The 22,639-nt window shown below is 29.2% G+C and overlaps 1 protein-coding gene across 4 annotated transcripts in view; it reads left to right on the plus strand.

The window, feature by feature from the left end:
• LOC127279367 (cytoplasmic polyadenylation element-binding protein 2) overlaps window positions 1-22,639 on the plus strand; it is a 367,840-nt gene that overhangs the window by 48,180 nt on the left and 297,021 nt on the right. For all 4 annotated transcript variants that reach the window (XM_051301677.1, XM_051301681.1, XM_051301678.1 and 1 more), the window contains exon 2: window positions 16,578-16,689. In XM_051301677.1, the coding sequence (XP_051157634.1) occupies window positions 16,578-16,689 (112 nt within the window). The remainder of the gene's footprint in view (window positions 1-16,577; window positions 16,690-22,639) is intronic.

The raw sequence follows: 22,639 nt of genomic DNA on the forward strand, positions 1-22,639 counted from the left end.
CTCGCCTGAAATATTTTGTAAAGGAAGTCACGCGTTGGGTGTGAAGGGACAGAAAAAAACCGGCGTCTCCGCATTTCCTGAGAGAGAATGAGTATAAGGAACGAATGAGAAATACCTAAGTGCAAAATGAAAAAAATAGAAACCTGCGTTTGGTGATTTTTTTTATTTATTATTTTTTTCGTAACAATTTTTCCTCATGTTTTAAACTTTTCTCCCACATTTAGTGTCGTTCTAGACTCGAGACATAAGTCAGTCTCATCTTTCTTTTTTTTTAAATTCCTGCTATATATATATATATTTAGATTGTACTTTGTTTGACACATTTTTAATTTTTTTTTTATTTATTTATTTCATGACAATTATAAAATTCGTATGTCTATATAAATTTTAACTATGTCTACTGCTAATTGGTAGTCGAAATTGCAATCGTTTATTTCAACTCTTATTGTACTTCAAAATTCTTTAGAATTTTGTAATTAAAGAAATTTTTAATTTAATTAAAAATTTGTAATTATTAAATTTCTTTTACTTAAGGAGCTAATAAGAACATTAAAAGATATTCTAAAAATGAGAACACATTTTTTTCTGTGTTCTATGTATGAAAAAATTCTGAATTTTACATTAAAAAAAAATATTCTTAATATTGGAGTGTTAGAATAATGCAGCAACTTTTCTTTTTTATTTATCGTTAAATTATTTGAAAAAAAATTATTTTATTCAAATAATGGGTCACTTGACTATGTAGTAAATATTTACTTGGATCAAACAATAATTATTTAATACAAATAAATATTTATTTCATAGTACATAGTCAAGTAACCGATTATTTGAATCAAATAAATTTTTTTTCAGTGTATTGAAAGGATTTTCTTTTAATATAATTATAGCTCATATGTATATATAGATAAAAGCAGATTATATTGTGTTAATCTTGAATTTTTAAAGTCAATCTCTTTTATTTGTTCAATGTAAAATATACAGGGTGTTCCAAAAGTATGGAAACTTGCAAATACACTAGAGTCTCCGAAGAGAGGACAGAAAGAGTCTTGGACCTCTCTACGGAATTCGTCCTTGACGCCGAAAATTGTAAACACTCCAGGGCCGTATATCGTATCACAGAGATGTGTTTTTTTTAACAGAATACATTCTGTTACGTATGTAAAACACTACGCGAGAAAGGTACACTAAAAACAAACGCTCCTGAGTTCACGTTCCTCTTTCTGATCCCGCCCATCTCTTCCCCCCTCACTCCTTACCGCGCCGCGTCACTACTTAGTCCTCTCTTCAGAAGTCCTCTCTTGGGAGACTCCAGTGTATCTCAAAAGTACGAATTTTCGTAAAAAATGTTCAATACAAAAGTTGTTCCAAACAAAAAGATCTACATTGTTGAAACCAAAAAATTGGGCCCCGGGCCCAATGTTGGGCCCTACAATGAAAAAAGTAGTTTTCTTAAATGAGACCACTAATTTTGAATATCAAATTCGTAATCCCCATGAAATTCTGCGTTCAGACATATGGTATAAGTGCCCAAAATATTGGGCCCAATCCAAGATATCGGGCCCAACATTTTCGACAAAGAAATAAATTAAAAAAATTGTATCTTTGGGGGTTTTTGGGTTCACAAGATTACAAAATTGAAAACTACTTTTCAAATTGGGCACAGAGCCCAATGTAGGATTCCGCGGCCCAATGTAAGGCCCACAGTAAAAAAATTAGTTGTCTAAAATAAAACCCACTAATTTTTAGCATCCATTTCGTAATCGTCATGAAATTCTGGATTTAGTTTTGTAGTACAAATGCCAAAAATATTGGCCCCATGTCTAGGATTGGGCCCAAAATTTGTTGACAAAGAAATAAATTTAAAAAACTGTATCTTTGGGGGTTTTTGGGTTCACAAGATTACAAAATTGAAAACTACTTTTCAAATTGGGCACAGAGCCCAATGTAGGATTCCGCGGCCCAATGTAAGGCCCACAGTAAAAAAATTAGTTGTCTAAAATAAAACCCACTAATTTTTAGTATCCATTTCGTAATCGTCATGAAATTTTGGATTTAGTTTTGTAGTACAAATGCCAAAAATATTGGGCCCAGACTTATTTTTTTACTGTGGGCCTTACATAGGGCCGCGAAATCCTACATTGGGCTCTGTGTCCAATTTGAAAAGTAGCTTTAAATTTTGTAATCCTGTGACCCCAAAAACCCCCAAAGATACGATTTTTTAAATGTATTTCTTTGTCGAAAATGTTGGGCCCGATATCTTGGATTGGGCCCAATATTTTGGGCACTTATACCACATGTCTGAACGCAGAATTTCATGGGGATTACGAATTTGATATTCAAAATTAGTGGTCTCATTTAAGAAAACTACTTTTTTCAATGTAGGGCCCAACATTGGGCCCGGGGCCCAATTTTTTGGTTTCAACAATGTAGATCTTTTTGTTTGGAACAACTTTTGTATTGAACATTTTTTACGAAAATTCGTACTTTTCGAGATATTTGCAAGTTTCCATACTTTTGGAACACCCTGTATAGGTTAATATACTTACCCTTTATATAGCTCGAATTTAATTTAATTATAAAGATAAAAATCAAGTTTATAAATGTTACTATTGTAACATGTACAAAACATCAGAATTTAATGTTTTATTTAATTAAAGTCCGTTATTTTGAAAATAAAAATACCTGCACTAACATTTTTATATATGCAAATCATTCAAGAAAAATTTATGTGAATTAACATCATGTGATTGTTGATCTAGAATATTAATTTTGTCTGCAAAATTCAATATTTTAAGAATAAACTAATTCACTAATTTTCAGTAAAATATTACTATTAGATTTAGTAATAATTTTTTACTAAAGTTTTATTCTATATATGTGTAAATTTTAAATTTAAAGAATATCTGTAAATAAATTATTGAAAAAGAATGAGAGAAAACAAAATATTTAACCATAATTGACGATGAGGACTACAAATTAAACATTTTAATATAATAGAAGATTTTCACTAATTTAAATTAATGAACGAATTCTAAGTTATTCATATATTTAGAGAGCAAATATATATGGGGCAAAATTTCTAATGTGACCCAATAGCAAAAATGTAAACATTGGATATTTTGAAAAATCATCCCTTTTTAAAACTAAAAAATATTTTTGAATTTTTTTTAAAAATGTTCCTTTTTATTAATTCCTTAAAATGAAGCTTAAAATGTATAATTTTAATAAAGAAATATTTAATTTTTTAAGAATACATTTTTTGACAAAATATCAATATAGTTATTTGCACCTGAGAACGAATTTTTATACTATTTTTAAATTCTCCGCAAAATTTTAGCTCAATTTATCAAATATTTTGCAAGAAAATCTGCGGAGAATATTTACATGTTAAATCACAATAGTGAATATTTTACTTTTAGTGAGATTTTTTTGTTTTTTCGTAGTAGAAATTCTTTTTTCTTTAAATAAATAGAGGTGAACTCTAAATTTATATTTTTGTTTCTGAAATAAAGACACTTGTAATTTACTATTATATGAAATGACTATATTAATTTTGGAAATTAAATTGCGTTTCCTTCGAAGGTACCTGTTTATATATCGTCGTGATGTTATGTTTGAATATGTACATTGGACAAGACCTTAATATATATTGTATATATATATGTGTGTGTGTGTGTGTATGTACATGCTACGAAATTCCGATAGACAAGGGATGAGACCCGGCTTCACGACAATTACATCCGGCAGTTTCTGTTCCGTTCAGCGTAATTCGATTCATGCTCTGTATGATGTTTCTGGCAGGCAGATCGTCGTTCGACTGGGGGTGACTTGGGAGGGTGAGATCGGCTTTCCAGGGTGATTGTGAATTGTGGAGGGGTTGTTGCTTGTAGGTTGTACGATTGGGATGGGTGAGAGGGGTGCTACTGGTAGTAGTAGTAGTGGTGGTGGTGCTGCTGCTGCTGTTGCTTTTTATGAGCGGCAAACTCTGAACTGGGTCAAACACTTTGCGGGCACATGCTTTCTGATCTTCTACGCGCATCCTGTGACATGGCGGCAGTCGAAATTTTTCCTTCTCGTACTACTTTACTACATCCTTCATCACTCCTATTGCTACTTTATTTACTTTGTTCCTTACTATATATTTATTACTTTCAGTTTGTTTACTTCTAGGAATATATATAATATAGTTTCAACTTCTCATCTCATATACGGAGGATAACTGTTTTAAATCAACCTGAGATATATATATATATATATATATATTTATTTATTTTTGTATTGAAAATAAATTGGAAAATGATATTGAATTGAAATATATTTTTTTTTAAATAAAAGTATTGACTTCATATAAAATGAAGATCAGATTTCTTTTTCATATATGTATATATTTATATGATTTTTACATATGAAAAGTGGGTCAAATAAAAAAGATTAATTAATTTTCACTGTAAATTTATTTTATATGCAATGCAGATAATTTTAATAAATTCAACTCGCATTTGTATTTATGTTAAGAATAATTTTTAATTAAGTGTTTTTAGAATAATTTTTTCTTTTAAATTATATCTACACTTTGAATTTAGATTCTGAAAATAATTAAAGACACATCCCAAGTAGAAATATCCGTAGCTCGCCGTAATTAAACACCGGCATGGTACTGATCCAATACTGGCTGTCGGTATTGACTTTCAGTACTGGCAGTGTACTGACTAATACACCGAATCAGTACTATGTCGGAGGTAAAAAAATATTAAAACCAGTACTGGCAGTACACTGTCATTCACACCGAATCAGTACTATGTCGGTGATAAAAAACATTAAATGAAAAAGTCTTTAAATTATTTCAATAGGTAGAAAACGATGATTTTTTATTTAAAAAAATGTATATTAATTTCTTTCGAATACTTTCCCTCAAAATTTTGGATGTAATTGTAATGTATTATTATATACCTATTTACCTATATAAAATATATTTATGTTTTTTTTAGTTATTTTAGTACTCATTGAAATATGTGCATTAAGTTATTTATCATGCATACAATAACAATAAGTTGAGAATTTTTTTCTAATAGTTTTAAAAATAAAGCAAATGTAATTTTTTCACTGTAATTTTTAAATATTATTAATAATTAAATATTAAATTTAAAAAATTTTTCACCATTCATATTTTACAGTCGTCTTTTATTAACTTATTTTTAATTATGTAATTCATCAATCATTTTTGTCTGTTTTAATATTATTTACGGTAAAAATAATTTATTAAAAATATTTAACTGAAATTGATATCCAGTTTTATTTCATTAAATCTTTGTAAAAATTGAAAAAATTTTATGAGTTTAAAAAATTTAAGAATAAATTCATTTTATTTTCGTGATCAATAGATAATACAAACTTTGAAATCAAAACTTTTGTATTAGGTGAACTACTTCAAGTCAGCACTTCAAGCCAGCGCGGCTGTGCGGTATGCGTATCTGACTTGCGTTCTAAGGGTTTAGGGTTCGATCCCCCATGCGTGCGAGATTTTTCGTTCTTAGTTTTAAGTGTTATAAGTACAATATTTGTTCATGTGTAAGATCAATTATTAAATAATTATTAAATTAAGTATAAGTGCAAAGTAAAAAAAATTAAATATTATGAATTTAAAAAAATAAAAAAATTTACAACACAAATTATTTTTTGTAAAATAATTTATTAAAAATAAAATAATTTAATTAATATAAATGATAATTATTATTTTAATTATTTATTGTTAATAATATTTTATATATTCTAAATAACATTAACTATTATTGGCTTCACATTACCTGTTCGTGGTAAAAATGGGAGTAATAAGCTAATAAGGATGAAATTTGCATTGGAAAGCGTGTTTTAGCATTTTGTAAAAAAGTGAGATTTTAAGTCCGGATGAGTACTTTGCCAGTATTATGCCAGTATTATTCTAGTACTACGTTAGTACTGGTGAGCGGGACAAAATCAGTACTGGACAGCGTTACCAGCCAGGGTTGGTCCACTACTGGCCCAGTACGGCAGTCAGTACTATTATACTGACTGGCAGTGTTGGGTCAGTACTATGCCAGTGGCACATTTCTACTTGGGATTGTTAATTGGACTCGGTGGGAAAAAAGAATTTCTACACTATAATAATGAATGAAACTTTAAATTTAGTTAGACAAAAAGTGGATGATACTTAAACTTTCATGAAAGTAAATTATACAAAATTAAAAACTTGTTTATTTGTCAACAACTTTCGTGATGTTATTTTTACACTTTTAAAAAGCACTTTATAAAGTATTGCTTCATAAAGTTTGCTATTAAATGAACAGATAATTTTTCGGGTTTCGTACTTTAGGCCCGAAAGCCTTATAGTTTCGGTTTGGAGTCCGTCCGTCTGTCGTACACTCGTATGGTTGCCATGGTAACAGTTACCATAGCAACCGTTTCTATAGCAATCGTTATCATGACAACCGTTAGTTTCACTAACTTTTAGTTACTTTTTACTAAAACTTTAGTAAAAAAATTTAAAACTATTAAATCAAATAGTAATATCCCACCTGGAAAGATTCCCCGGAAAATGACCCCTGGAGGTTCTATCAGAATTCCGTCGGAAGTTCCGGCGGAATTCTGATTAATTTTTTCAAAATTTTTAGAGTCCTAATTCCGTCGGAATGCCATCGGAAATTCTTTGGAACTCCGACGGAATTACGTTAGAAGTTCCGGCTGAATTCTGATAGAACCTCCGGGGGGCACTTTCCGGGGAATCTTTCTAAGTGGGATTTTACTAAAAATTAGTAAAAAATTCTTACTAATATGAATTAATAGCTCACTTTTCACTAATTCAAATTTGGAGATTACTGTTTTCTGTCGAATCTATCACAATTTTGTAACCACAGCCAAATTATTTGCTATGACAACGAAAAAGTTTGCTGTGATAAGCAATATCAGTCAAAAATTTTAAATATTGGTATTGAATAAGTACATATAGGTTTTCTTGATTCAATACTATTTTTTTTCAGTGTATAATAGTAATTGGATTTAGCTAAAGTAGCTAAATATTAGCTAAGGTAGTTAACTTTTCTTCTCCGTGCAAGAATAATTTTTTTTCTTTTAAAAAAAAACTATTTGTTTATAAATATTATTCAGTTTTATAAATAATGTTTATCGTCTGCATAAAATATTTTTAAAAAGATTTATTTTAACATAGAAATATTAAAACGCTGGAAAATATATTTATATATAGAGATGTGCACGATTTGCGTATTTTCTCGTCTTTTTAGGTACAAAAGGTACATGCTTCAATTTCCTTAATGAATAAATTACGATCTGATAAAATATTTATAATCTTTTATAATAATATATTCCTCTCAGACTTAAAAAAATACTTCCTCATTGTTTTAATTTCGAATAAAATACACCTGAGGCAATATTGATTTTTTGAAAAATATTTTTAAATAATCTTCTTGAATTATTTTTTTAAAAATAATTTTAACTAAAAAAACTCATTATAGTAAAAGTTTAAATTAATTTTCATTTAGTAATGAAAAAATGATACACCTTTTTAAATTTGAATTAGTGAAAAGTGAGCTACTAATTCACATTAGTAAGAAGTATTACTAATTTTTAGTAAAATATTACTGATTGATTTAGTATTTTAAAATTTTTTGACTATAAAGTTTTAGTAAAAAGTAACTAAAGATTAGTGAAATTTCTTACTAATTTAAATTAGTAGCTCACATTTCACTAATTAAGATTTAGAACATTTAGTCTTATGCATATTTTAGAATTGGGTAATTTCTAGGTATCTCGTGCCATCACCATCACAACGCAATAGAAGTATTGTATAGGGAAATTGGTGCAACGATACGACGAACATGGTGGGTTGAGAGTGGAAGGGTGATGGCAGTCGAATGGCCAATGAAGGTTAACGGTTGATGAGAAACAGCCAATAACTGTTCGTAGTAGGTTGAAAGCGAGCTCCAATCACTCTGAAATGAGAGAGGAAGGAAGAGAAAGTTGGATGAAATGGGACAGAGATAGATGAATCGAAAGAGACGGAAGTACACGTTGAGGGATGAAGAGAAGGGGTGAAAATGGGGTGGAGCTTGCATGGGGGTTGCTGTCGACGCCCTGCTTGTCTGCCTGCCGCCGCTCCTTGGTTTCCCTATATTGATTTTCCAGTGTGCCGTGTGAATGAAAGGGAGAGAGTATAGTATGGAGTGCGAGAGGAAACGAGACAAATATTATATATAGGTAGAGGAAGAAAGATGGAATGTTGCAATGTGAGAGAGAGAGAGAGAGAGAAAAGAGTAGGTGAAACCTGGACCAGAATATACAGTCACGTGTTGAGGGAAAGAGAGAAGAGATGATAGGGGTGGGACTAAGTTGAACAAGTTTGATAGTGGGGTTGAGAGAGAAAGAGTGAGGGTTGATGGTATCAGAGAGTAAAGGATGCAAGGGATGAGGACGATTACTCTAAGTTGGTCCTCAGCAGGAATGTGCACGATATTTTTTGGGCCCTTTCACCATGCTTTTTTCTCGCATCAACATAGTTTCATTTCAATGTTTGCATTCACCTTTTTCTCATTCCGATTGACCAAATAAGTGTCACGGTCAGAGAGTACGGGATTAAGGAATGCTCGTCTTTTTGAAATAATCCGTTAAAGTAAACAAATTTATGGACAAATACTTCTCCTCTCGGCAAAGATATTTCTGAGATAGAATCCAAGGGAAAGGGAGAAATTTGAATACGGATGGAGAAAGTAGGTTTTTGGGTTGACAACTTTAATATGCCTTTAAATAAGTATGATTTATCAATGCGGAAATTGAAATGTGGACCTGATGGAGTACTGACCAAATTTCTCTATCTCTGCTGTGGTCCGTTTTCCTTTAAATTGACTTATTTTAGTTTTTATTTCTAAAATATATTCCATTTAAGATCATTAGCAATATAATTTATAAAACACTTGAGAATAATTTTGCAAAATCTCATACAAGTGGGATCGAACCCAGGACCCTTGGGACGCGAACCGTATACGGAGACCACGCAGCCACTATTGACTTAACACTTCTTGAATATTAAGACTGTTTACTACGTTCTGTTTGTGATAACAAAATTTTTTACATCTAACAATAATTTATAATCCTTTTAAATAAATTATTAAAAATAATTTTAATGAAATTTACAATTACATTCAATTATAAATTATATAATAAAAATAGTAATTAATAATAATATAAAAATTGAAAAATAAATGTTTTCAAATTATTAACAAATTAATTACATAATTACAAATAAGTCAATAAATTTAGTTTTCGAGAAATATTCGTAAAATATAAATTTCACATAATATTGTACCCTTGCAGAAACACACTAAAAAACAGTAGAATTTTTACCCCAAAATCGGTATAAGAATTAACTGCAACAAATTTTATCCTAGTTGAGGGCGCCATCGTCTATGTGAATTAGCATTGGTTAAAATTACCCGCAACAAAATTTATCCAGCGTTTTTTCTGTGAATTGATACACTTTTTCCTATTTAAAATGGTACTTTAATCAGGGCTTAGACAGTTTTCCCTATTTAAAAAAATGTATATAAATTAAGCTCTTATTATTATCTTTCCTAAAAAAGCTATTAACAATTAAAGGGGATCTATAGGTACACTAGTGTCTAATAATTTTTTTATTTTAGGGGTTTGGCTAGAATTATCGGTAAAAACCCTGAATAGAGTGTTAATTAAATTCAAAAGAGGGCACTAGTTAGGGCCTAATCACTTTTCCTAATTTAAAAAAATGTAATTAAACTAGGTTTAAAAAAATTTTTCTATTAAAAAAAAATATTAACAATTAAAGGGGATCATTTTATACAAACGTTTTAATATTTTTTTTATTATAAGGTCAGAATTTCACAGCAAAACCTCAAATAGGATGTAAACTAGAGATACTAGTGAATATATTAATATTATTCGTGAATATCCTATTGTATTTTATAAATTGTAATAAACGAAAATTCATTATTATTCTATTATTTACATTTAATTTATATTTCTACAACAAAATACCATGACTGAAATTTGATGTTTATTTTATTTATAAATGCAGAGATTTATATTAATTTAAATAGGTTTTATGAAATATATTATTTACAATTATTTATAAAAAAGTTTTTTTAATAAAATAATTATGAATAGATTAATTAAAAATAAAAATTTTTTTTTTTTATTCAGAATCAATTATTTTCAACGAATTTTATCGGTTTTTGATCTTTTGTGTCCATTGTTTTTACCTATATATATTTTGATTGAAAGCGTGATCTGATGAATAAAAGGGAACAGTTTTTAAAATAAATTCACAATATTTGTATATCAAAATATGTCAATAAAATTGAATTCACAAATCCCTTTTTGAAATTACTGTGAATTTAATTTTATATATATATATATATATGTATATATATATTTTTTTTTTATTATATATAGGATGTTTATTGCGATATAATAAAAATCGTTCCCTAGTAGAAATTTGTCGTGGATGCACTAGATTGACTCAAGTTACTTGACAGTTTTTCTCGCGGACGCTGATTCTAGCTGAACTGATAAATAACTGTGAAGTTACTGATCAGTGCTTTTTGAAAGAAATTCAAGTTGAACTTGATAATTCCACGACTCAAAGCTATCCAGTTTTTTTAATGGCACTGTCCAGTGCTGCTCGAAATTAAATTCATATCCTTGTCATGGCGGTGGCGCTTCAATAAGTCTAGTAACTGGACAGCTATGCTAGGATTTTGTGTATTGACATTTCGCTTGCTTGATTTAAAAAAATTACAACTTGTTTATAAAAATTAATAATAATAATATTAATATTCCTTTCTCAAAAAAAGACAGTGCATACAAAACACATGAAAATGTATCGAAATATCTCGGTGGTCGAAAAAATTGAATTTAAGAAAAAATGAACTTTGCTTTCCAGAGCATCTAAATCAATATTCATTTTATGAAAATCACTGTAAATTATTGTTCCACATATATATTTTTTGCATAACTTATCTTATTGCAATAAATATACACTTGCAAAATATTATTTGTTGTAAATGTTTGCCAGCTGTCATGAATCAGAAACGAACATAACCTATATTTAGTTGAAATCACTTGATTGGCCCAAGACAAAATAGCGCGCGCTTTTTTAAAATAATAAAATTTATTAAATTATAATAAAATAATTGCAATAAATTAAATTATTATGAAAATAATATTACCTTGAATAAAAAGTGTTTTTAGTTTTTAAAAAAAAATGATTAAACAATTATTATTATTTTCAGACAAATTTTACAAATATAGTAGAATATTATTTTTCTGTTTGAGTATATTATAATAATATAATAATAATAATAATAATAATAATAATAATAATAATAATAATAATAATAATATTATATTATATCAATAATTATTAATTTATTAAAATAATTTTATTTATAAAATTTTACATATAATTTTTGAGGATAATAAATAAAAAAAATTAGTAATTAGTTTTTTATAATTGTCTAATGTTTAAATTAAATTATAAGTAAATCATTTAAAATCAAATAAACATCTAAAATGTTTATTTGCCTAGAAAATAATAAAAATAATATGCACAAATTCATAATATTATTAGGTACAGTGAAATACGTCAAGCATTTATTCTAATATCACTGATCAGAACGGCCGAGTTGCGTAAAGCGTGCGTTTCTTTCGTTCCCGCCCAGCGGACCCGTGTTCGCTCCCCGGTAGCCCCAAGATTTTTTCGTTGAAACTGCGAGAAGTGTTTTAAGGTTTATGTTATGACATTCATATTAATATAAAAATTATAATTGTTTCAGTGTTGTTAACAGTTCAGGTCAAGATGTTGCTTCAATCGTTTTACTTATGTAAATTTTTTTTTTAAATCCAGTTTAATTGTGAATGAAAAATTACATTTTTATAACGAATTACTATATTTAGTGCAATATATTTTCTTATAATAATTTTTGTTGATAATTGGAATATTTTTTTTAATTACATAAAATAAACGTGTTTACTACATTAAATCTTATTATTAAATGAATTTCGAAATATTTAAAAGAATTAATTTGACTAGTTTTTCAAAAGTCCTATTGATAAATAATTATCAAGTTGGGCTGGATAATAACTTGATGAAAAAAGCGTGACATGACATTCGAGTTTTTAGCTAGCTGGTCAGTCAAGTAACTAGACAGACTCCAGCGCGACTAGGCAGTTCCTTTAAAATAGCTAGGACAAATTTCTACTAGGGTTAATGTAGAAAAAAAGTCTTGATTTTTCCATATTTGTATGAAAATTTTATTAAATCAATTAAAATGAAATTTCGAGATTAATATAACAGTAGTAGTTATGCATAGGATGAAAGACGCAATAAGTAGAATGAGTCATTAAAGGCAAGGCGAAAGGAGAAAATTCTGTTGCGTTGAAACATCATTGTCTGGCAAGTAGTATAGGTCTGACAGTGGTCAGGCGAGCCTTATCGTGGGTTTTAACACGAAAAGAGGGAATGAAAAGAGGTTTTGAAGTCAGCTACTAGCATTTGTACGTGTCGTTCTGACATTTTTCTTAGTCTACCTATTTTTCCCACTCGTTATTTTCCGTTAGAGCAGTCGTTTTTCTCAATTGGTCACCGTCAAGTTCGTGTTTTTCCTTCTCTCTCGCTTTCTCTACTTTCTGAGGTCGTTGTACCTTTTAGGCCTATATTATATATTATGAAATTGCAACCAAGTGGAAAACTGCTACTTACAATGAAGAAATTAGGTTATGTTGTTATGTAATATTGTGAATTCTTACTTGTCAAAGTAAACATACTTGCTTATTATTTATTATATATATATATATATTCGTGAGCAAAAACCTGTTTATAACATTGTAGTTACAAACGTTTAATTATATATATATAATTAAGTCCCACCTACTATTAAATTAATGTACAGGTAAAATTGCACACTGAAATACTCAAAAAAAACTGGTTTTGGTAAAAAAAAAACACAGGAAAAATGTCATCCTTTATACATCCTGTATAAGTTTTTTTTAAAATCTACTGTTGATTCTATTATCGATAGAATCTTTCTTAAATCAAGTGAACGCATTTTTCCTTGAGTATTACTAAGAATAAAAGCATTGTTAGTTGCATCGAGCTCGTTTTTTGTGTAAAATATAAAGTGCGTATATATCAGTTGAATGTGCGGTATTTTAGCATTTCACCAAAGTTGATAGTCTAAAAGTGGGTGGCGAGACGGAAAAAAAGGGCTTTACAGTTTGGTGTATGTATGGTGGGTGTTTATGAGTAGGAGTTGGAAAGGCGGTGTGCAGTAGACTTTTTGAATGCTTCCTCGCATTAACAGCACTCCAGTTCATGCAAGTGGTCTATTACGGGCCTTTCTCTCTCTTTTTTCCAGTCTTCTTACACACCCTCGTGCGCCGTCCCTTTGGCAGCTTGTCGAGTTTTCTGCTTCTTCCGATCTCTCGATCTACCTTTGACTTGCCATCCACCTTCCGCTCTGGCAAGTCTTCTTCTTTTTGAGTCACCCTGCTTATATATATATATATGTATATACACCAGCAAGTCTTCTATTGCAAAAGAGAGAATGGTCTTTCTGTCCAAGCTCTCTACCATCTCTAAAAGTCTTTTCTTGACCAGAAGAGCTCATTTCGATTAAGTATAATGGTGGAAGGAATGAAAGACTTGACTTTCACGAACACTGTGTGTTGTGTAGCTCAATATATACATATATATATATACTGTGCGTAAGTATCTTATGTTCTGCCCGGAACTTCCTGTATTCCTTTAGTTTTCTTCTTTACTTTATTCTTCCTTCTTAAGAGTATAACAATTTCCTTTTGTAAAGTATCTTCTCACATTTTGTCTTATTTGCGAGAAAAACGATACCAATTACTCAAAAGTTCTTTGTTTTTTGTATTTTATACTCTCTAAATATAAATTACACTAGAAGCCCGATCATCGGTTTTCTGTTTATATAGTTTGCTGATGAGGTTGGTGGAGCGCAAATCGAGGGAGCTGTCAAATAGGCGGTAGATACCAAATTATATTAGTCATTCTGCGCATAGTGAATAATTTAGTTATTGCTATTTTTAGACTATCTTTTTTACAATTTAACAAAAATTAAATTACAATCTTCAAGGTTAGTGCTCAAAAATGAAATATCCATGGTGGGCCCGATGACCATGACGCACATCAAATGCTGATGTTTTCCCTAGTAGAAATTTGTCCTAGCTATTTTAAAGGAACTGCCTAGTCGCGCTGGAGTCTGTCTAGTTACTTGACTGACCAGCTAGCTAAAAACTCGAATGTCATGTCACGCTTTTTTCATCAAGTTATTATCCAGCCCAACTTGATAATTATTTATCAATAGGACTTTTGAAAAACTAGTCAAATTAATTCTTTTAAATATTTCGAAATTCATTTAATAATAAGATTTAATGTAGTAAACACGTTTATTTTATGTAATTAAAAAAAATATTCCAATTATCAACAAAAATTATTATAAGAAAATATATTGCACTAAATATAGTAATTCGTTATAAAAATGTAATTTTTCATTCACAATTAAACTGGATTTAAAAAAAAAATTTACATAAGTAAAACGATTGAAGCAACATCTTGACCTGAACTGTTAACAACACTGAAACAATTATAATTTTTATATTAATATGAATGTCATAACATAAACCTTAAAACACTTCTCGCAGTTTCAACGAAAAAATCTTGGGGCTACCGGGGAGCGAACACGGGTCCGCTGGGCGGGAACGAAAGAAACGCACGCTTTACGCAACTCGGCCGTTCTGATCAGTGATATTAGAATAAATGCTTGACGTATTTCACTGTACCTAATAATATTATGAATTTGTGCATATTATTTTTATTATTTTCTAGGCAAATAAACATTTTAGATGTTTATTTGATTTTAAATGATTTACTTATAATTTAATTTAAACATTAGACAATTATAAAAAACTAATTACTAATTTTTTTTATTTATTATCCTCAAAAATTATATGTAAAATTTTATAAATAAAATTATTTTAATAAATTAATAATTATTGATATAATATAATATTATTATTATTATTATTATTATTATTATTATTATTATTATATTATTATAATATACTCAAACAGAAAAATAATATTCTACTATATTTGTAAAATTTGTCTGAAAATAATAATAATTGTTTAATCATTTTTTTTTAAAAACTAAAAACACTTTTTATTCAAGGTAATATTATTTTCATAATAATTTAATTTATTGCAATTATTTTATTATAATTTAATAAATTTTATTATTTTAAAAAAGCGCGCGCTATTTTGTCTTGGGCCAATCAAGTGATTTCAACTAAATATAGGTTATGTTCGTTTCTGATTCATGACAGCTGGCAAACATTTACAACAAATAATATTTTGCAAGTGTATATTTATTGCAATAAGATAAGTTATGCAAAAAATATATATGTGGAACAATAATTTACAGTGATTTTCATAAAATGAATATTGATTTAGATGCTCTGGAAAGCAAAGTTCATTTTTTCTTAAATTCAATTTTTTCGACCACCGAGATATTTCGATACATTTTCATGTGTTTTGTATGCACTGTCTTTTTTTGAGAAAGGAATATTAATATTATTATTATTAATTTTTATAAACAAGTTGTAATTTTTTTAAATCAAGCAAGCGAAATGTCAATACACAAAATCCTAGCATAGCTGTCCAGTTACTAGACTTATTGAAGCGCCACCGCCATGACAAGGATATGAATTTAATTTCGAGCAGCACTGGACAGTGCCATTAAAAAAACTGGATAGCTTTGAGTCGTGGAATTATCAAGTTCAACTTGAATTTCTTTCAAAAAGCACTGATCAGTAACTTCACAGTTATTTATCAGTTCAGCTAGAATCAGCGTCCGCGAGAAAAACTGTCAAGTAACTTGAGTCAATCTAGTGCATCCACGACAAATTTCTACTAGGGTTAAACAATATATTAGCGATTTTCAGTCTGTTTAGTATTCCTGTCATTTATATTCACAGAAATAATACTTCTACACTTTAATTAATGAAAAAAAAATTTCTGTTTTTTATTTTTTGTAAAATATGTAAAAGCTTTCCCATGACGATTCTGCACTGCAAAAAGTAGGTATCTTTTTGATGTCTTAAAACAAGATGTTAAAATAAAATGATATCTTTCATTCGCTTCCATCTTAGAATAAAATGTTAATTTTAACATTTAGATGCTTTATTCCTATTATAACATCTTAAAATAACACACTTTAAATAACTATAAAAGATACTACCAAAACGTCTTAAAAGTGACTACCAAAACATCTTATATTTAGACACTAATTTTTACAGTGTGTAATTCCCTATACCAGTTTGTCGTTTTAAATTTAAAAAAAAAAACTTTAAAACAATTTATTTGAAATAAATAAAAATTACTTAAATATACACTTTTTTTTAAAATTACTATTTTTTTTCTCTGGGTGTAATATGTTTAGAAAGATCCATTAATTAAAGTTGTCTGATTTTAGGATCGTATGACGGCAAACGGAAATTCACCTTTGGATAGTATGCGGACATTAGAACATTATTTAAGTGACATCATGCGAGCGGGAGCGGCTGATACTTCGGAACATCTTAAAGGTAAGGTCAATCAAATTATCAACATAGTTTATTCAAACAAATTTGTTACACCGAAATTTTTAAAATATTAGCAAAGTAAAAGAATATTATTTGCGAGAATTTATTAATGAAAGCGAAATAACCCAGTGGGAAATTGCCAAGACTGAATATTGGCTAAATATTTGACCAGTTATTTTAGCCAATATTGGACCAAGTCTGGGAGTGTAGAGACCAATGCCAAAGCTCGAATTTCAATATTGGCCCAATATTCAACCAATATTCAAAAATACAAAAAATTAGACTTCAGCCAAGATTAAAAAAATTAATTATTAAAACTAAAATATAATAAAATTTTCTGTTATATTTATATATTATTATATATAATAACATTATTATTTTCCTTCGGATCAAGGGTTATATATAAAATCATCCGCAATAAACGAAGAAAAAGAAAAAAATATTTTCTAATGTCCTGCTAGGCATTAACATAATTATCAGCTACATAAAAGAGATATTGTGAAGATTCTGTACATATTGCGGATACTTATACCCTAACCGATTGATGTTGTTTATGAGAGAGAAAAACACTGCCATCTGGCGGATAGTTGGAAAATTAACGTAGCGTGAAATTCAAACTGCATGAAGAATAAACTGTAAGTATAAAGAATTAAAATTAAAAAAATTATTTGTGACCATTGTAACATTAGTTAAGTTTTGTTTAATGCAGTAGTATGCATTCTTAAGAAAATACATTTTCAAGTAAATGTTTATATTTACAGTTCTTCCTTCACGCAATTTGAATTTCGCGCTACGTTAATTTTCCAACTATCCGCCAGATGGCAGTGTTTTTCTCTCTCATAAACAACATCAATCGGTTAGGGTATAAGTATCCGCGATATGTACAGAATATTCACAATATCTTTTTTATGTAGCTGATAATTGTTAATGCCTAGCAGGACATTAGAAAATATTTTTTTCTTTTTCTCCGTTTATTGCGGATGATTTTATAAATAACCCTTGATCCGAAGGGAAATAATAATGTTATTATATATAATAATATATAAATATAGCAGAAAATTTTATTATATTTTAGTTTTAATAATTAATTTTTTTAATCTTGGCTGAAGTCTAATTTTTTGTATTTTTGAATATTGGGTCAATATTGAAATTCGAGCCTTGGCATTGGTCTCTACACTCCCAGACTTGGTCCAATATGGGCTAAAATAATGGACCAAGATTGGCAAAAGTGCTCCCAATATTGGACCAATATTCATCCAATCGTGCTTTTCCCACTGGGAATTATTAAAATCGAATTTTTGTAAAAAAAAACAAACAAAGAATCATCCTCGAGTAGAATGGAGAATTTTTATTTTTCTTTTCGTAAAGCTTGCGAAAACCCCAAAAGTGCATTGAATAAAAGCTTAGAGGAAATAAGAAAGTAAAGAGGTACGACGAAATAGCTACGGAAGTAAAGTTCAGCGATCCTAAAGGATTCGTAAATGTCCCATTGGCACGGCCATTTGTTTGTGATTGGCAGTGTATACCTCACGTTCGTTTTGTGTCTTCTCGTTTTTCCCTTTTTTAGCTTTTCATCTATTTCTTGACTTTCGACAAGGTCGACAGTCCATGAAGCAAAAGATAGAATCGAAGGTAGAATCGCATTGGCAATGTGTCTCAGAAAGATTGTCGCAAATCTATGACAGCGACCCAATACGGAAACTCAATTCAGTGCGTCAATCCCACCTCGACTCTCTCATGTTCTTCGATTTTTTTTTCTTTTTTTTTTTTTATATTCTCTACCTACTTCATCCGCCTCTTTGGCTTCGTCGCGCCACTCTTCACTGCAATTCCTCTTTTCCGCGGACTAGGCGACCCTGCCCCTTACTACAGACAAATAGCTACAAAAATGTGTTGAGAAACAAGAATTTCTTGAATATATACGATTCTCTTAAAATTTTATTTAGTTTCAGATTTAAAGAAAATTTTACATTTTTAATTATTTATATTATAGACATCACACGAATGTACTAATTTAAATTAGTAGCTCACTTTTCACTAATTCAGATTTAGAGAGATTCCTCAAATTTGGATTCAATCTTTAAATTAGTGCGTATTTGGTGATCTCACACACTGAGAAAAATGATTAGTCAGAGCAATCAAAATTTCGTTGGGCCAACAAAAAAATTTGGTTGGTATTTAAGCAACCAAACTATTTGTTTGACTCAACCAAAAAATTTGATTGAGTGTTTTTTGTTGGCATAACAAAAATGTTTGGTTAACTCAACAAAATTTTTTTTGTTAAGTCAACAAAAATGTTTGGTTGATCAAACAAACATTTTTTTTTAAATAAAAATTTTATTCTACCTTATTTCTTTTCTTTTTATCTTTTTTATTTATTTCATTATTTAGTTAAGATGGTAAATAAGTGTCTCCTATTAAGTATTTCATTGACCTAATCATATCTGATAAGGTAGAAATTTAATTGACCAACAGTCAAATTTTTATGTACGAAACTCGTACAAATATTTTTCGTACATCGTTTCTGAAAAAAGTGGGTCGTTTCTCGCTGCTGGGGTATGATCCCAGAACCTTTTTACTGCCGGTAAGATACTCTACCAATTGAGCTACAGAGAGACCCGATTCCGAATTTTGGTTGGAATTTAAAAATGTTCAACCAAATAATTTGGTTGGCCTAACCAAATGTTATGTTAAGATAACTCTACGACTTTGTTTCAGCCAACCAAAATTTGTCTACAAGAACCAAAATTACCTAACCAAATAATTTTGTTGCAATCACTAAAATTTTTTTCTCAGTGTAAATATAAATTTTATTAATGTTATTGTGTACTTAATGTAAAAAGAAGGTACTAAGATAGTACCGATTTTAGGTATTAAAATAGAACAAAAAGGCAATTTAGTACCTAAAGTTAGTATTAATTTAATAACTCTCGTTTTACAGTGTTTCTGCCAAAGAATAGAAAAAAAACTAAGAAATTAGAGCACTAGTAAATTATTAATGTAACATTATTAAACACGCTTCAAGTTGTTGAATGTTATAATTTTTCTCAACTTTTTGCAGGAAGAAAAATTCACCTTTTCACTCTGTAATTGTTGAAATCACTTAACAGAAACAAGAATAGATTTTCTTTTTTTTTGTTTGAACCTCTGAATTAGGAAATTGAATTAAAATACATTTCACAGTTGAATTCGATTTAATGCAATAAGGTTTATCCCACACTAATTTGAAAAGTGTAATATTTAATTTTCTAATTCTGGATAATGTAATTGGTGCAATTCATTTTGAAATTGAACATTGGCTTTGAGAGAGTGTGGGACACAAAGTATCGATTGTCGATTAGTGAAAAAGTGCAGAGTAATGTTGAGATCTTCCAATTTCCTGACTTTGGTTGGTGAACCCTCGTTTCGGAAAATTTAGAGTCATCACGTATATTGTGGGGTTTCAAAAAAAAAATAAGGGTGGAAAAAAAACGAGAATTCAAGTAAAACGAAAATAGTAGAAAGGAATTTCACATTTGATGTAATCTTGTGTTCCAAATCACAATGCTTTCCGGCATACCTAAAACGTCCTTTTGATGAGAAGTTGAACGACAGTCTCACAACCTTTCTCTTTAAATTTATTTTATATCTGAAAATGTTATTTAGACACGCGAATCTTTTTATATAGAGAAGTTTTAAAAGTTCCAGAAGAGAGGATATTTTTAATTCTTTTTTTTTAAATCGCACAATTATGTGATGATTTTTTTATTTTTTATTATAATATTTTTTAATTTTTACTACTTTTATAATTTGTTTAAATGTTCAACTTTCTTTTCCCTTTATAAATTTTTTTTTTTTTTAAAGATTTTTTCCCTCAAATTTTCTGTTTTGTTATTCTTAAAATTTATTTATTTCCTTTTACAAATTAATCCAAAATTCTCCATTTTTCCTGCATATTCTTGTTTTTATTTAAGAAATTTATTAAATTAACCATTTTTCTATGATTCTAATTTTGAGGTTGTCAGTATTTTTTTCTATGACTGACCAAATTTTGAAGTTATGTTCGCCTTCACGCCTATGACCTTTAACGTAAATTTGAGGCTATCTTCTCCTTTGAGCTATGACCTTTGATATTTGAAGGAGGAGGATCATCTCTTGACCTCTGATAATAATTTTGAGGTTATGCCCGTCTCAACTCCGTCAAAAACTTTGGTTTTTGACATATGTCCTTGATTTTTGAGGTTATGTTTGTTTTAAACTATGTTTCTGTCGTTTGACCTTCAGTATTGATGTTATGTTAATTTTTAACCTATGTTTATGACATAGTACAATCCTGGAGATAGAAATGGGTCATTCCACGTCAAGAGGTCGCTGGGTTTGAGGTTAAAATCAAAACTACAAAAAAATCGTATTGCCGAAAATACATTTTTTTACAGTGCATGTATATTGCGAAAAAACCTAGGGAAAAGTTTTATTTGTTGAATTACATAACGTTAAAGGGATAATAAAAAAAATTAATTTAACTAAGGAAAAATTGAATATTTATTATTTGCTAAATGAAATTATTCGAAAAGAAACATGTTGTAATTGAAATTTACGTATTTGTAAGAAATTCCATCTTGCACTTAGGTAATTAAATCAGAGATGAAAATGAAGATTAAGTAAATAAATTCACGTAGATAATATATGTGCGTTGGGTACAAATGTTGGTAATACATCTATAGATGCATACGTAAGCATATGTTCATTTGGAATAGAGATTAATTTCGTAAGGTATGTCTTTGTCACATCGAGAGTGGATTAAGTGGGATGAACCTCGAGTATGTGAAGTAGATTGATTACTTGTGTCGCTTCGTTGCTTTCATATAATAGGAAAACCTCTTTCTCTCTCTCTCTAAATATATAGAATATGTTCGGTAAACTTTCGGAAACACTTGGACTCCCGCGAGAGGTTCAAATTCACGGCTTCCCGGCCACAGGGGTCACTTGAGCCAAGAGCACACCGCATTGGGTCGCTTCGGTAAATGTGCGCTTATTTACCACGAGCGTTACTGAAACTATCCCCAAATGGATCGTCGGCAAACTAAATGGATCGTTAGCACGCCCGTTTGCCTCTGCGCTTGCCACGTCACATTTTTGGTCATGGAAGCACTCTTTTTTTTTGGATAAAACAGAGTAAACTATTTTAGCTACCGGTCACTGATCGTTAAAGATTTTTTGAATTTATCCAACTTTTCACCGGCAATAAACATTAGTTAATTTGTTCTACTCACAAATTCAAAGTTGTCTGTTTTAACGAGTCAAAAAAAAAAAAATGTAATGAAAAAAAATTTTTTCATTTGCAGGTAATCCTTTATTCCGTTTGAAGAATTTTGCGTTCTTGTTGCAAACGCTAGAAAAAATTTGTCAAGGAAGGAAAATTCAGCGATGAGTTAAAATTTCACCGATGATAAAGTTACATTTTTAAAGGGCCATTTTGATGTTGATATAGTGAGAAAATATTTTTTTGAATATCAGGCATAAAACAAGATGGGGGTCCCTTTTTATAAAAGAAGTTTATGTTCATTTCATGAACATTTTGCTTCCTCATTGCGCAAAGCAAAAGATTTGCTTCCTCTTGGAGGAAGCAATAAATTAATAATTTATATATATATTATTTTACGGTCCCTATAACAAAACTAATTATAATATTAATTAAGTTAATTACTGTAAACAATTATTAAGTTTAATTAATATAATATAAATGAAAAACTTTTTCTACATCCTCTACGAGGTGAAATTTTTTAAAAGATCAGAAGAATAATGGAATTCTTCCTTAAAGATTTATTCTTTAAATTTAAATGAAATCTAAACTTTATATATATACCAATCAGTTTCTTTTGACGTAAGGAATAAGATTATTATATGTATTGCCTTTATTTTAGCTTTGAAACAATTTTTTTATTAAAATCGATTTTTTGAAAAAAAGTAAAAA

Source organism: Leptopilina boulardi, unplaced genomic scaffold (assembly GCF_019393585.1).
Source record: "Leptopilina boulardi isolate dan_hultmark-lab unplaced genomic scaffold, ZJU_Lbou_2.1 LbouV2_216, whole genome shotgun sequence".
NCBI classification, from domain to species: domain Eukaryota; kingdom Metazoa; phylum Arthropoda; class Insecta; order Hymenoptera; family Figitidae; genus Leptopilina; species Leptopilina boulardi.